General features: G+C 37.4%; 1 protein-coding gene across 2 annotated transcripts in view; it reads left to right on the top strand.

The window, feature by feature from the left end:
• LOC103083838 (neurexin-3-beta) overlaps positions 1-13,601 on the top strand; it is a 385,778-nt gene that overhangs the window by 210,143 nt on the left and 162,034 nt on the right. Inside the window, exon 3 of one of the 2 annotated variants that reach the window (XM_007451555.1) lies at positions 5,272-5,361. The exons of the other annotated variant lie outside the window; for it this stretch is intronic. Coding sequence (XP_007451617.1) covers positions 5,298-5,361 — 64 coding nt within the window. The 5' untranslated portion in view covers positions 5,272-5,297. The remainder of the gene's footprint in view (positions 1-5,271; positions 5,362-13,601) is intronic. 2 annotated transcript variants of the gene reach the window in all.

Raw genomic sequence — 13,601 nt, 5'->3', positions numbered from 1 at the left:
GCATTCCTGGGTGACCCCCGCTGCTTTCTAGGAGTAAACATCTCATCACTTTGGAAAGATGGTTCTCGCTGGCTCCTCGAACCACTTAAGTGAGTCTGGAAAAGCTCCCTTATTTAATAATGCCCTTGTGCTCTGAGTCTATTAATTTACTTCCCCCAGCTGATCAGTTTTCTACTCCAAGAGATTAATTTCCTTGCCTTGGCACACTAAAGGATCGAGGCTCAGAACATACAAATAGTTCTTTTTTCTTCAGCCCCAAAGGTGTGTTGTGAGGATTAATGAGATGATGCTTATAATTGCATTTTGAGCTCCTTGGTCAAAAGGCACTTTATAAATACAAGATATTAATTTTTGTTGAGTTCCAGCCATCACTTACAAGTGGCTGAACATTCTAGATGCCCTTTGGGTAGCACAATACACCCCCCCATCTGACTCTAAGAGAATTTGTCTGGGTCAACACCAGGAGCAAGACCAGTGTGGAGCTCAAAGAATTTCCCCCAGTTCCTGTCCATAGTGCCTGATGTTTGCTTTGAAACTCACAAAGTGTTCTTTGGGGAGAGAGACATTCTAAGAACCCCTGAAATGCTGTACTACTTGAGTCTACCCACATTGATTTTCTTTTGCCTCTGGCTCTAATACATAGTATTCATTCTCTGACTGTTCATTATACCCACGGTCTCATTTTTTAGTGTCAACAAAGCAATAAAGAAAACTTTCCCTTCCTTTATTCCAGACTCAAAACAAAATGCAGAAATACCTCTGGCATTAATTTTGCACAGATGAATGTTGCTACGATATTCCTATTAGCATGTCCACGTGGTTGACAACGTTTCAGATGGTATTAATGGTCTACCTGCAAGAAAGCATTTTCTGCCAGCCCAGTGCAAATTGCTTCCTCAACTTAGCAGCAGTATGTCATCATTACCTGTAACTGGACCAAGAAATCGCATTTGTCGATGTCTGAATTGCTCTTTTACTTTCAGTGGTTTTAGAAACCAACTTTGTTTTGGAAACGGGGTTAGCTGAGTATATTTTAGAAGACACAGAAATATAAAAAGCAACAACCAACTACGGTCTGTTCATCTTTGGATGGTAACCTTTGTGGCACCAAATGTAATACGGTCACCTTTTGAATGGAGGCCTGGAAAAGTTCTGAGACCGTGGAAGCACACCATAGAATTAACATGCTTCCTTCTGATTATTAGGAAAGAGTTGAATCATGTTAATAATAATAATAGTTTAAATAAATTGGATGTTTTTTCATATTCCAGGTTCGGTATATGCTCTACCTCTTAATATCCTATACCAAGTCCTGTGGTGAATTCGGAAGTGGGGAAACTGGGGCTATGTGACTTGCACAAGGTCAAGTAGCTACTAAAGTTAAAACTCAAAGCCAGGTTTGTCTCCAAAGCCCATGGTCATAGCTCCTATGCTGTACTGATTATGGTTTTAAGAAAATTAGTATAACTTCTAATGAATAGGATCTATGTTTGAACCAACAGAGTGTAAAAATGGTGTTGTAAACCTTATTTTCTGTGCAATACAAGAGTTCTCTCTATCTTTAAAGTTTTTCAACTGAAAGAATTTTTACTTCTTTGGGGTCATCAACAAGTTTCCAGATTACTTCTTTGGGACCTTAAAGAGGGACTAATGTATTGGGAAACTATTCAAGGGTCAACTTGTTTTCTTTGTCTTATCTTCCTCTGTTCTCTTTTCCTTTTATCCTAAATGGATTAACCCAAATGTAGTCAATGTGAGCTGTTTTTGCATAAAGTTTGCAGCTATGTGTATGAACCAGTTGGGCCTCAGTAATTTCACCTCAGAGCATTCTGCTCTTCACGATATTGTAATTCAACAGTGCATGTTGTATGTGTCTCCAGGAGCTGCAATATTTGATAACAGAACCAATAGTACAAAAGCAAATGACAATAGGAGGTCAATTGTATAAAAAATGGATGGAGATACACACACACACACACACACACACACCTCTAACCTTTTTCAGTATAATAGAATGAAATATGGCTAATTTTCTAAAATTCAGTTCCAAGTAGGTGAGTGTCAGATCCACATAAGTAATTTAAGAACTGTCTATTTGAAGATGTCATTGTGCAATTTATAGATTTCTCAGCGTGGTTGAGAACTGCAATCATTACATTTTTAGGGTATAATTAGTAATATACATATGCCTCTTTTTAGTGACATTATGACATTACTATTCATAAGGCCATTCCTTCTTGAGGATAGCATCACTTTCTTTTGAAGAATTGATTTTAGTCTGTGTTTTAATGTTCATACTGGCTGCTATATGAAATGTACAACTAAATGTCATTAAAGATTTAATATGAATGTATATGGATTTGATGAGGTTTGCTAAGCTTTCAGAGTAGTCCCTGTATATGAATTCTGATATTTAGAAGGTTGTTTGCTCTTCAGTCAGTATAGCAAATGGGGCTCGGGGCAAATGAACTCATTCTCATGCACATGTTTCTAAAACATTTCTCACTAACGTTTGAGATAAATTAAAATAAAAACCAACAAGAACATGAAAAGAGACTAAGAACAATGTTAATGTGGCAATTTAAACCAATTTGGCTTTCCAGATGGCCTTCCATCTTTCACAACTTTTAACGGTATGCAAGATCGCTATCCCTAGTGCCAGATACTATCAGTCTGGCATGGAAAACTTAAAACTTTTTTCTAAATGTCTTTTAAGCTGAGATGGAGAAGAATGACTCTCTGTCTTTCACTTTCTGAAGGGTCTAAGGTTGAATCGTGGCTATGCTGTCCTCCCAACATATCACTTACTGATTCTCCTACATTGTTTCTTATTTTTCTAGCCAGTATCATGTCCTAATGTGATTGTCTATGGAGCTTTATGCTTGACAGAGAGTGGATGGCAGGGAGGGTGCTTAGGAGGACCAAGACTCATATGTTTGGGGAAGAAGTAAGTCAATGCAGCTTCTTAATTAAGTTGGTGCACATAGAGCTGTTGGTTTGGAACGTTGGGTACTTACGATTTTGTCTTGCATGTTATGAAGAATAGTTAGCTTTATATTTGCTATTGACTTCACCAATCCATTCCACAGTGAGTGGAACAGAGGTCATTACCATACTTAATATTGTAGCCAATGACAGCTACAGAAAACCCAAAGTAATAGAACATATTCAAGGTGAACCTGGCATAATCCATTTGCCATTTCTCAATTTCTCAGTATGTTGTGACTAAAACTTGAGAGAGGTCAGAGCTTATGAAGATGGATGACATCCCTTGCGTATCTGTCTCCTGTAGGGTAGAATTAAGAGTTATAGAGATAGAGGTTCTTTTCAGAAAAGTGCATGTTCCTTTTCTATTAGGACATGTGAAAATTTACCCAACTTTATTTTGGATTAGTAGAATTCTGTGTACCCAGAGATCTGGTACCCAGGATGATCATTATAATGATCTCTACGTGGTATTTACGTTAACAGGTAAAATTAACTTTTTTCACCATGGACTTATTGAAACACCAAGAAGTTAAGATACCTTTCTGGTTTTCCTCCTAGCTTACACCCTGTCTTTTTTTCTTCTGGGAGAAATAACATTTTGAGGAAAACTTTAAATTATATACTGCGATCCAAAACTGTTAATTGTTCTTTCCATTCATTGCACTTTATCCTTTGATATGTTAATATGTTAGGCTTTATGCCAGGCAGATAGGGTCCCATAATGTAGGCTGGGAACAGATCCATGGTCGCCTCTTTCATGAGCTTTTTGTTTGTTTTTATTCCTGGATAGTAAGAATAATGAGTCAGCTCCTTAGAATAATTTGTTCAAAGGAGAAATGCATGGGGAATCTTTTAAATATCTCCCAATATTGCCACCCCTTCCCCATCCCATTCCTCACATAAGGCAGGTACTAGTTTAGCCACATGTGGAATCTTCTCTGCCAGTGAAAACTCCTCTGTGAAGATGACCCTGAGATGGAAGTGCCAGGGCAAGCTTCTATTCACCTGATGCTATATTCAATCCTAATCATCTTTCTAGCTTTTAGACTTCTTTATAAATGGTTTCCGAGCCACCTGTCTTGAGAATTTGATTTCACCTTCAATGTTGGTGATTTGGATTGGGCTTCCTGAAGTTCCAATACTGTAAGGCTATGAGTCAAAAGTAATTTAGAATTCACCAGTTTCCGCTTGATCACTATGAGGTTGGTTGACAAGACAGAGCAGTTCCCAAAGCATGGCTTCATTATTTTGTGATTTGAAGCATATTCATTAGGGGTATATGTTCACAACACCACTCTCCATGTCTGTCCTAATTAGACAAACCATCCAGGGGTGGTAACAACATTTATGAAAGGAAGAAAGAGGCATACTAACAGTTAAAAGCATTATGTTTGATCCTTGAAACTAATTAGATATTTCATGCTTGGAAGAAGTATCCCTAAGAGGCTTTATGAATGGATGTGTATTCAGGAAGGACCTCTCCTAGGAAGGAAAGAGAGAGAGACTAGGTAGACATATAAGACCTGTGTCTGTTGGTACTAATAAAATATAGGTACTCAAAAGTCTGAAAATGCTATATCACTATATGTATAGCTGCTTTTATTTACAGATATTTACTTTGGGGTTCCTTTGATTTTAAAATGTGGAACAGATCTAGACAAAGAGATAGAGATTAAAAGAGTTATCTGTAATACTCTACCTATTTTACATAGGTGATGGGATGCCAGGCCCCCCTTTATGGAATAGGAAGTTTTCGTTGGCCATCAAGGCTTAAATTGTCTTCTTTGTCTTCCCTCTGCCAGGAAGTAGAGCAGGTGCACAACACTTGAGAGGAAAATAAGGACGTGCGTGGCCCCATGCTTCTGATCAGATACAGTAGAGTGTGGAACATGCATGACTAAGACACTGAGGGTCCCCTACCACATTATGAAGCTGATCTGATACAAGTCAAGGGGATCATTGTTCCTCCATTGACCCAATTAAGGTGTGGTTAGAGTGAGATGGGGAAGAGTGAAGGTAAACCCATTTCTGTAAATAGCCAAACCTCTTCCTGATGCCCATCCCAAGTCACGTTTCCAAAACATACGGAGTACTGCATAGCTAAGAATAACCTGACCTCACACCTGTCAACCAAGGGCAGAGTGACTTCGACTCCACCTCCACTAAAGATAAATGGATATCTATCTCTAAAAACTTCATAAAACGCACCAAAAACCTAGGATGTTTTTGAATGACTTATTGACTTTTCAGATTGTTCTTTAAGCTGTTTTTTAAACTTTAAAGGCAACACTGATAATGAACGCTTCCAAATGGTAAAACAGAAAATCCCCTTCAAATATAACCGGCCCGTAGAGGAGTGGCTGCAGGAAAAAGGTAACTGTCGTTAAAACTTTCATTTTAAAATCATTTGATTCTAAACCCTCATTTTTAAAGCCTGCAAATAAATGTTCCTTAAATGATAATCGCCTGCTGCATAAATGACTGTTTTAATTTTCATTATAATTTGTGTCAGCTTCCACCTGCCATATGTTGATAAATCATGCTATAATACATTGCCATTAAAATACAGTTAAAGGGACTAACATCTAGCTTTCTATCAGCATGACAACCACAAACAAGAAATTCCAGGAACCTCTAAAAAAGAAATGTATTATGGCGATTTAACCACTGCATGACATTATTTGTTAATTTGTTTTAAATTACCTCTTATACCAGAGCTTTCTAAAGAAATTTCAAAAGAACTTAATTAAACTTACATCTTGAGGCTGTTTTGGCTTTACTATCTATAGCATGGTTAATGACAACAAAAAAATCATAGATTGACTCTTGTAATTTAAACTGCTTAAATAACTGTTATAAGGGGAGCAACTTTTTTTTTTTTTAACATTTGTTTTTAAACAAAGAAAAGAATGAGAAAGATGAATTTTGCCTTTAGAGTTAAACCTACAGAGGCAAATATATTTCATAAGAAGTTAATGGTGTCCTAGTTGCTGACTGAAACTAAAAAAATAAACAAACTTATCCTACACTTTGGTTGTGTATTCGATATTTATGCAACAGAAGTGTACGTGGTTGAAAAAGGAAAGGTTAATGGAAGGCAAAACAGCAGTTTCTCATTTGCTGAAAAAAACAACCACTTTGTTAATAAAAGAGGGCAGCGGTTATACCCGATGTTAGAATTTTCTGTGTGGCTCCTATTTATTAGGATGTGAACTATTGTCTTTCAATGACGAAAAATTTTTGTCTTTAAGAAGCTATTTACTCTGTTCTTTCCTGAGCCAGTATAAGCTACTCTTGTAGCTTAAGTGAGTTTTATTTTAAGTAGACATTAAGTGAGTTTTTAAAATATGTAGAGATTTGATTGAGTTATTTATAAATAGTAATGAGGTATATTAATATGCAACATAAAAAATAAAGGACTACTACAGTTGTAAGTTGAGTGAAAACATTCAGACCTTTAAACACGGAAAATCCTCACTGAGTCTTAACTGTTTGCCCTGTTTTTAACGTACGTGGTCTAATTAAAAATAAATTAAGAATAACTCTAAAAAGCAAATAATTGTGTTTAGTAATCACCAGCTCATAAAGTCCCTTTAACATTAAAGATGATGACTGCCTCACTTCTTAAAAAGGAAAAGACAACTAGATGCATGTCTGAGTCTCATGTGCCTGAGAGAATTTTTTTGTTTCTTTCAATTTTATGTCAATAATATTTTATTTTACTCCATTGCCTTTTGAAGTCTAAGTTCAGTAGCATGCCAGGCATTTTCATTTGTATAAATCATTATAAAGTTACTAGTAGGCTTTTAGTTTTCCTTCCAATAGCATTGTTATCAGTTGGCTTTCATATAGAAGGATGCTTCCAAACACACAACAAAAGTTGAGTTGGTGGGACAGGGATAGGGGTGGTTTGGGTGGAAGGGAGAGAGGAATTCCAGTTTCTTAACTGAATATGTATATGTTTATATATGCTCATAATATTGAAAAGAATTATTTGCCAACTGGGAAGTTCTCTCTTCTATGTTATTTTAACCAAAATTACCTTTTTGTTTGATTTTGGTAAGTAACATTTATTCCTTCTGTTGCTTTACCTCTTCCTCTGTCTAGGTAAGTTTCCCTTCAAAAGAAATAGGAAATGTAGACCAAAAGACCTTGTAAGGACAATAAGTAGAACAGGGTAAATTCAGAAAGATGATTAGGCAGAGGTATTAGGAAGTAGCTGGAATCCTCTTCGGAGTTATTTCTGTCATTGGGGAAGAGATCTGGGTCACAGCATTCCCAAGTCTGTTCTCTGGCTCTGTCTGCTATTCACTGACTTTCTGACCTTAGACAATCCACTTAACCTCTTTATATCTCAGATTTCCCATCTGAGGAGAGGAGAAATAATACTGCCTACTCCCCAAGGGTATTCTGATGTTTAATTAATTAGTCTTTGTGCAACACTGACTGGAGACCGTGCAAAGATTTAATTTAAGCAGTATGTGAACTTGTTGTCCAAATGAGGTAACAATTAATGACTTTCGAGAGGATGGGCACCCAAAGCAAAACACAAAGTAACCTGCTACAAACCCTGTACTGGTGTTATAACCAGATTTCGTATTATCGATGATAGAACAATTATCAGACTGGAATAGAGATATAATAATGGTCGCCCCTTATAAAAAACACGATTGATCATAATGAGGGACAATAAGGAGATCTGGCATTGATTTTGAGAAATCTTGGGCAGATGGTACAGCTTTCTCCAGTCAGTCCCTTATATCCTTCACAGGGAGAGGGTAGTGATGATTGTTTCTCACTTATTCACTTAATCCTGCTTACCTGAGAGAGATAAATTGATCAGAGGAAGAGATGGCAGGAGGCTTGAATATCCCCCTATTCCTTTAGTGCCTGCCAACTTTACTATTAACTACCTAATCTCAGGTACAGAAGGCTAGGAAAGGGTTTTAAAACATAAGAGAAGCAGACCTAGCCAGAAATAAAACATGAAACAGACAAATAAACAAAGGTCCAGATACTTCCTAGGGCATGATGGAAATCTGAAACATAGGCAGCCTCCTTCCCTATTTCACCCCACCAGTGTCTTGTTCTCAAGAAGTGATGTCAGATCGCTCCTTGAAAGAAGGAATAGCCAGAAGTGGAGCTTAAGCCAGAAGTGGCTTAATCGTATAGCCCAGGTCACATGTCTTGCCTTTCTCCATGCTTGGGTCAGTCTTGAACAAGCAAAGACCACTTTTTGGAATGAACTATGGCAACTGGAATAAAGGAGAGCCATCATTTCTTTTTTTTTTTTTTTAACCCTGGCATCTGCCGCCACAGGCTTGCCCCACATTCCATACCCCTCCCTCCACCATGGCCTGAGTGAGCCAGAGCCCCCAAATCAGCTGCTCCTTTTTTTTTTTAATTTTTAAATTTTATTTTACTTCCTTTTTTTATACAGCAAGTTCTTATTAGTCATCAATTTTATCCACATCAGTGTATACATGTCAATCCCAATCTCCCAATTCATCCCACCACCACCCGACCCCCTGCCGCTTTCCCCCCCTTGGTGTCCATAAGTTTGTTCTCTACATCTGTGTCTCAGTTTCTGCCCAGCAAACAGGTTCATCTGTGCCATTTTTCTAGTTTCCACATATATGCGTTAATATACAATATTTTTCTCTTTCTGACTTACTTCAGTCTGTATGACAGTCTCTAGATCCATCCACGTCTCAACAAATGACCCAGTTATGTTCCTTTTTACGGCTAATATCCGTTGCATATATGTACCTCACCTTCTTTATCCATTCATCTGTCGATGGGCATTTACGTTGCTTCCATGACCTGGCTATTGTAAATAGCGCAGCAATGAACATTGGGGTGCATGTGACTTTTTTAATTTTTTTTTGTGGTAGGCGGGCTTCTCACTGTTGTGGCCTCTCCCGTTGTGGAGCAACAGGCTCCGGATGCGCAGGCTCAGCGGCCATGGCTCACGGGCCCAGCCGCTCCACAGCATGTGGGATCCTCCCGGACCGGGGCATGAACCTGCGTCGCCCAGCATTGGCAGGTGGACTCTCAACCACTGCGCCACCAGGGAAGCCCGCATGTGACTTTTTGAATTATGGTTTTCTTTGGGTATATGCCCAGTAGTGGGATTGCTGGATCATATGGTAATTCTATTTTTAGTTTTTTAAGGAACCTCCATACTGTTCTCCATAGTGGCTGTATCAGTTTACATTCCCACCAACAGTGCAAGAGGGTTCCCTTTTCTCCACACCCTCTCCAGCATTTGTTGTTTGTAGATTTTTTGATAATGGCCATTCTGACCAGTGTGAGCTGACACCTCATTGTAGTTTTGACTTGCATTTCTCTAATGATTAATGATGTTGAGCATTCTTTCATGTGTCTCTTGGCAATCTGTATCTCTTCTTTGGAGAAATGTCTATTTAGGTCTTCTGCCCACTTTTGGATTAGGTTGTTTGTTTGTTGGATATTGAGCTGCATGAGCTGCTTGTATATTTTGGAGATTAATCCTTTGTCCATTGTTTTGTTTGTAAATATTTTCTCCCATTCTGAGGGTTGTCTTTTCATCCTGTTTATGGTTTCCTTTGCTGTGCAAAAGCTTCTAAGTTTCATTAGGTCCCATTTGTTTATTTTTGTTTTTATTTCCATTACTCTAGGAGGTGGATCAAAAAAGATCTTGCTGTGATTTATGTCAGAGAGTGTTCTTCCTATGTTTTCCTCTATGAGTTTTATAGTGTCCGGTCTTACAGTTAGGTCTTGAATCCATTTTGAGTTTATTTTTGTGTATGGTGTTAGGGAGTGTTCTAATTTCATTCTTTTACATGTAGCTGTCCAGTTTTCCCAGCACCACTTATTGAAGAGACTGTCTTTTCTCCATTGTATGTCCTTGCCTCCTTTGCCATAGATTAATTGACCATAGGTGCATGGGTTTATCTCTGGGCTTTCTATCCTGTTCCATTGATCTAGGTTTCTGTTTTTGTGCCAGTACCATATTGTCTTGGTTACTGTAGCTTTATAGTATAGTCTGAAGTCAGGGAGCCTGATTCCTCCAGCTCCGTATTTTTCCCTCAAGACTGCTTTGGCTATTCGGGGTCTTTTGTGTCCCCCTACAAATTTTAAGATTTTTTGTTCTAGTTCTGTAAAAAATGCCACTGGTAATTTGATAGGGATTGCATTGAATCTGTAGACTGCTTTGGGTAGTACAGTCATTTTCACAATATTGATTCTTCCAATCCAAGAACATGGTATGTCTCTCCATCTGTTTGTATCATCTTTAATTTCTTTCATCAGTGTCTTATAGTTTTCTGCGTACAGGTCTTTTGTCTCCCTAGGTAGGTTTATTCCTAGGTATTTTATTCTTTTTGTTGCAGTGGTAAATGGGAGTGTTTCCTTAATTTCTCTTTCAGATTTTTCATCATTAGTGTATAGGAATGCAAGAGACTTCTTTGCATTAATTTTGTATCCTGCAAGTTTACCAAATTCATTAATTAGCTCTAGTAGTTTTCTGGTGGCATCTTTAGGATTCTCTATGTATAGTATCATGTCATCTGCAAACAGTGACAGTTTTACTTCTTCTTTTCCAATTTGTATTCCTTTTATTTCTTTTTCTTCCCTGATTGCAGTGGCTAGGACTTCAAAAACTACGTTGAATAATAGTGGTGAGAGTGGACATCCTTGTCTTGTTCCTGATCTTAGAGGAAATGCTTTCAGTTTTTCACCATTGAGAATGATGTTTGCTGTGGGTTTCTCATATATGGCCTTTATTATGTTGAGGTAGGTTGCCTCTATGCCCACTTTCTGGAGAGTTTTTATCACAAATGGATGTTGAATTTTGTCAAAAGCCTTTTCTGCATCTATTGAGATGATCATGTGGTTTTTATTCTTCAATTTGTTAATATGGTGTATCACATTGATTGATTTGCATATATTGAAGAATCCTTACATCCCTGGGATAAATCCCACTTGATCATGGTGTATGACCCTTTTAATGTGTTGTTGGATTCTGTTTTTTAGTATTTTGTTGAGGATTTTGCATCTATGTTCATCAGTGATATTGGTCTGTAATTTTCTTTTTTTTGTAGTATCTTTGTCTGGTTTTGGTATCAGGGTGATGGTGGCCTCATAGAATGAGTTTGGGAGTGTTCCTTCCTCTGCAATTTTTTGGAAGAGTTTGAGAAGGATGGGTATTAGCTCCTCTCTAAATGTTTGATAGAATTCGCCTGTGAAGCCCTCTGGTCCTGGACTTTTGTTTGTTGGAAGATTTTTAATCATAGTTTCAGTTTCATTATTTGTGATTTGTCTGTTCATATTTTCTGTTTCTTCCTGGTTCAGTCTTGGAAGGTTATACCTTTCTAAGAATTTGTCCATTTCTTCCAGGTTGTCCATTTTATTGGCATAGAGTTGCTTGTAGTAGTCTCTTAGGATGCTTTGTATTTCTGTGGTGTGTGTTGTAACTGCATTTCTAATTTTATTGATTTGAGTCCTCTCCCTCTTTTTCTTGGTGAGTCTAGCTAATGGTTTATCAATTTCGTCTATCATCTCAAAGAACCGGCTTTTAGTTTTATTGATCTTTGCTACTGTTTTCTTTGTTTCTATTTCATTTATTTCTGCTCTGATCTTTATGATTTCTTTCCTTTTGCTGACTTTGGGTTTTGTTTGTTCTCCTTTCTCTAGTTCCTTTAGGTGTAAAGTTAGATTGTTATTTGAGATTTGTCTTGTTTCTTGAGGTAGGCTTGTATAGCTATAAACTTCCCTCTTAGAACTCCTTTTACTGCATCCCATAGGTTTTGGATGGTCGTGTTTTCATTGTCCATTTTCTCTAGGTACTTTCTGATTTCCTCTTTGATTTCTTCAGTGATCTCTTGGTTATTTAGTAATGTATTGTTTAGCCTCCATGTGTTTGTGTTTTTTACGTTTTTTTTCCCTGTAATTCATTTCTAATCTCATAGCATTGTGATCAGAAAAGATGCTTGATATGATTTGTTTTCTTAAATTTACTGAGGCTTGATTTGTGACCCAAGATATGATCTATCCTGGAGAATGTTCCATGCACACTTGAGATTAAAGTGTAATCTGCTGTTTTTGGATGGAATGTCCTATAAATATCAATTAAATCTATCTGGTCTGTTGTGTCATTTAAAGCTTCTGTTTCCTTATTTATTTTCATTTTGGATGATCTGTTCATTGGTGTAAGTGAGATCGAATCTGAATGAGATTCTTGCTCGGTAGAGTAACCTTGGTTGCAGTTTCTTCTCTTATATCACTTTAAATATATCATGCCTCTCCCTTCCAGCTTGTAGAGTTTCTGCTGAGGAATCAGCTGTTTAGCTTATGGGAGTTCCCTTGTATGTTATTTGTCGTTCTTCCCTTGCTGCTTTCAATAATTCTTCTTTGTCTTTAATTTTTACCAATTTGATTACTATGTGTCTCAGTGTGTTTCTCCTTGGGTTTATCCTCTATGGGACTCTGTGCTTCCTGGACTTGCGTGGCTATTTCCTTTCCCATGTTAGGGAAGTTTTTGACTATAATCTCTTCAAATATTTTCTCAGGTCCTTTCTCTCTCTCTTCCCCTTCTGAGACCCCTATAATGCGAATGTTGTTGCATTTAATGTTATCCCAGAGGTCTCTTAGGCTGTCTTCATTTCTTTTCACTCTTTTTTCATTATTCTGTTCTGCAGCAGTGAATTCCACCATTGTGTCTTCCAGGCCACTTATATGTTCTTCTGTCTCAGTTATTCTGCTATTGATTCCTTCTAGTGTAGTTTTCATTTCAGTTATTGTGTTGTTCATCTCTGTTTGTTTGTTCTTTAATTCTTCTAGGTCTTTGTTAAACATTTCTGGCATCTTCTCGATCTTTGCCTCCATTCTTTTTCAGAGGTCCTGGATCATCTTCACTATCATTATTCCGAATTTTTTTTCTGGAAGGTTGCCTATCTCCACTTCATTTAGTTGTTTTTCTTGGGTTTTATCTTGTTCCTTCATGTGGTACATAGCCCTCCGCCTTTTCATCTTGTCTGTCTTTCTGTGAATGTGGTTTTTGTTCCACAGGCTGCAGGATTGTAGTTCTTCTTGCTTCTGCTGTCTGACTTCTGGTGGATGAGGCTATCTAAGAGGCTTGTGAAAATTTCCTGATGGGAGAGATTGGTCAGATCCATCATTTCTAACCAGTATAATTCAACTTTGCATTTCACTTCTCTCTGATCTTCTTTTTATTTGTAAGCAAGGGCAGAATAACATCAATAGGAAAATAAGATGAGGACCATTACAGATGTGAAGTACTGTTGTGAATGTTAGAAATATAAAATTTTCTACCTGTAATCAGTTATAAGCATTAACTGATTATCAGTGTTTGGCTATATATAAAAAAGGAGATGAATAAGCATTAATATTATGGTTGGCCAACAGTTATGTGAATGGAAGGGATAGCTTGGCACTGAGGTGTAAGATACTGAATTTTAGCCCTAGAGATCTCTTACTAGGCAAATTCTTATTATGTTAACCACTCCAAATGCCTATGCAAGCCCAGGAGCATATTTATTCTCCCCTTCCATCATGGCATTTCTTTTTTGTTTTGTTTTGTTTTTGTTGTTTTCTTTTCTTTTCTTTTCTTT

This window comes from Lipotes vexillifer, unplaced genomic scaffold (genome assembly GCF_000442215.2).
Source record: "Lipotes vexillifer unplaced genomic scaffold, Lipotes_vexillifer_v1.1 scaffold1248, whole genome shotgun sequence".
Taxonomy (NCBI): domain Eukaryota; kingdom Metazoa; phylum Chordata; class Mammalia; order Artiodactyla; family Lipotidae; genus Lipotes; species Lipotes vexillifer.
This window is presented reverse-complemented; position numbering and strand designations above follow the sequence as displayed.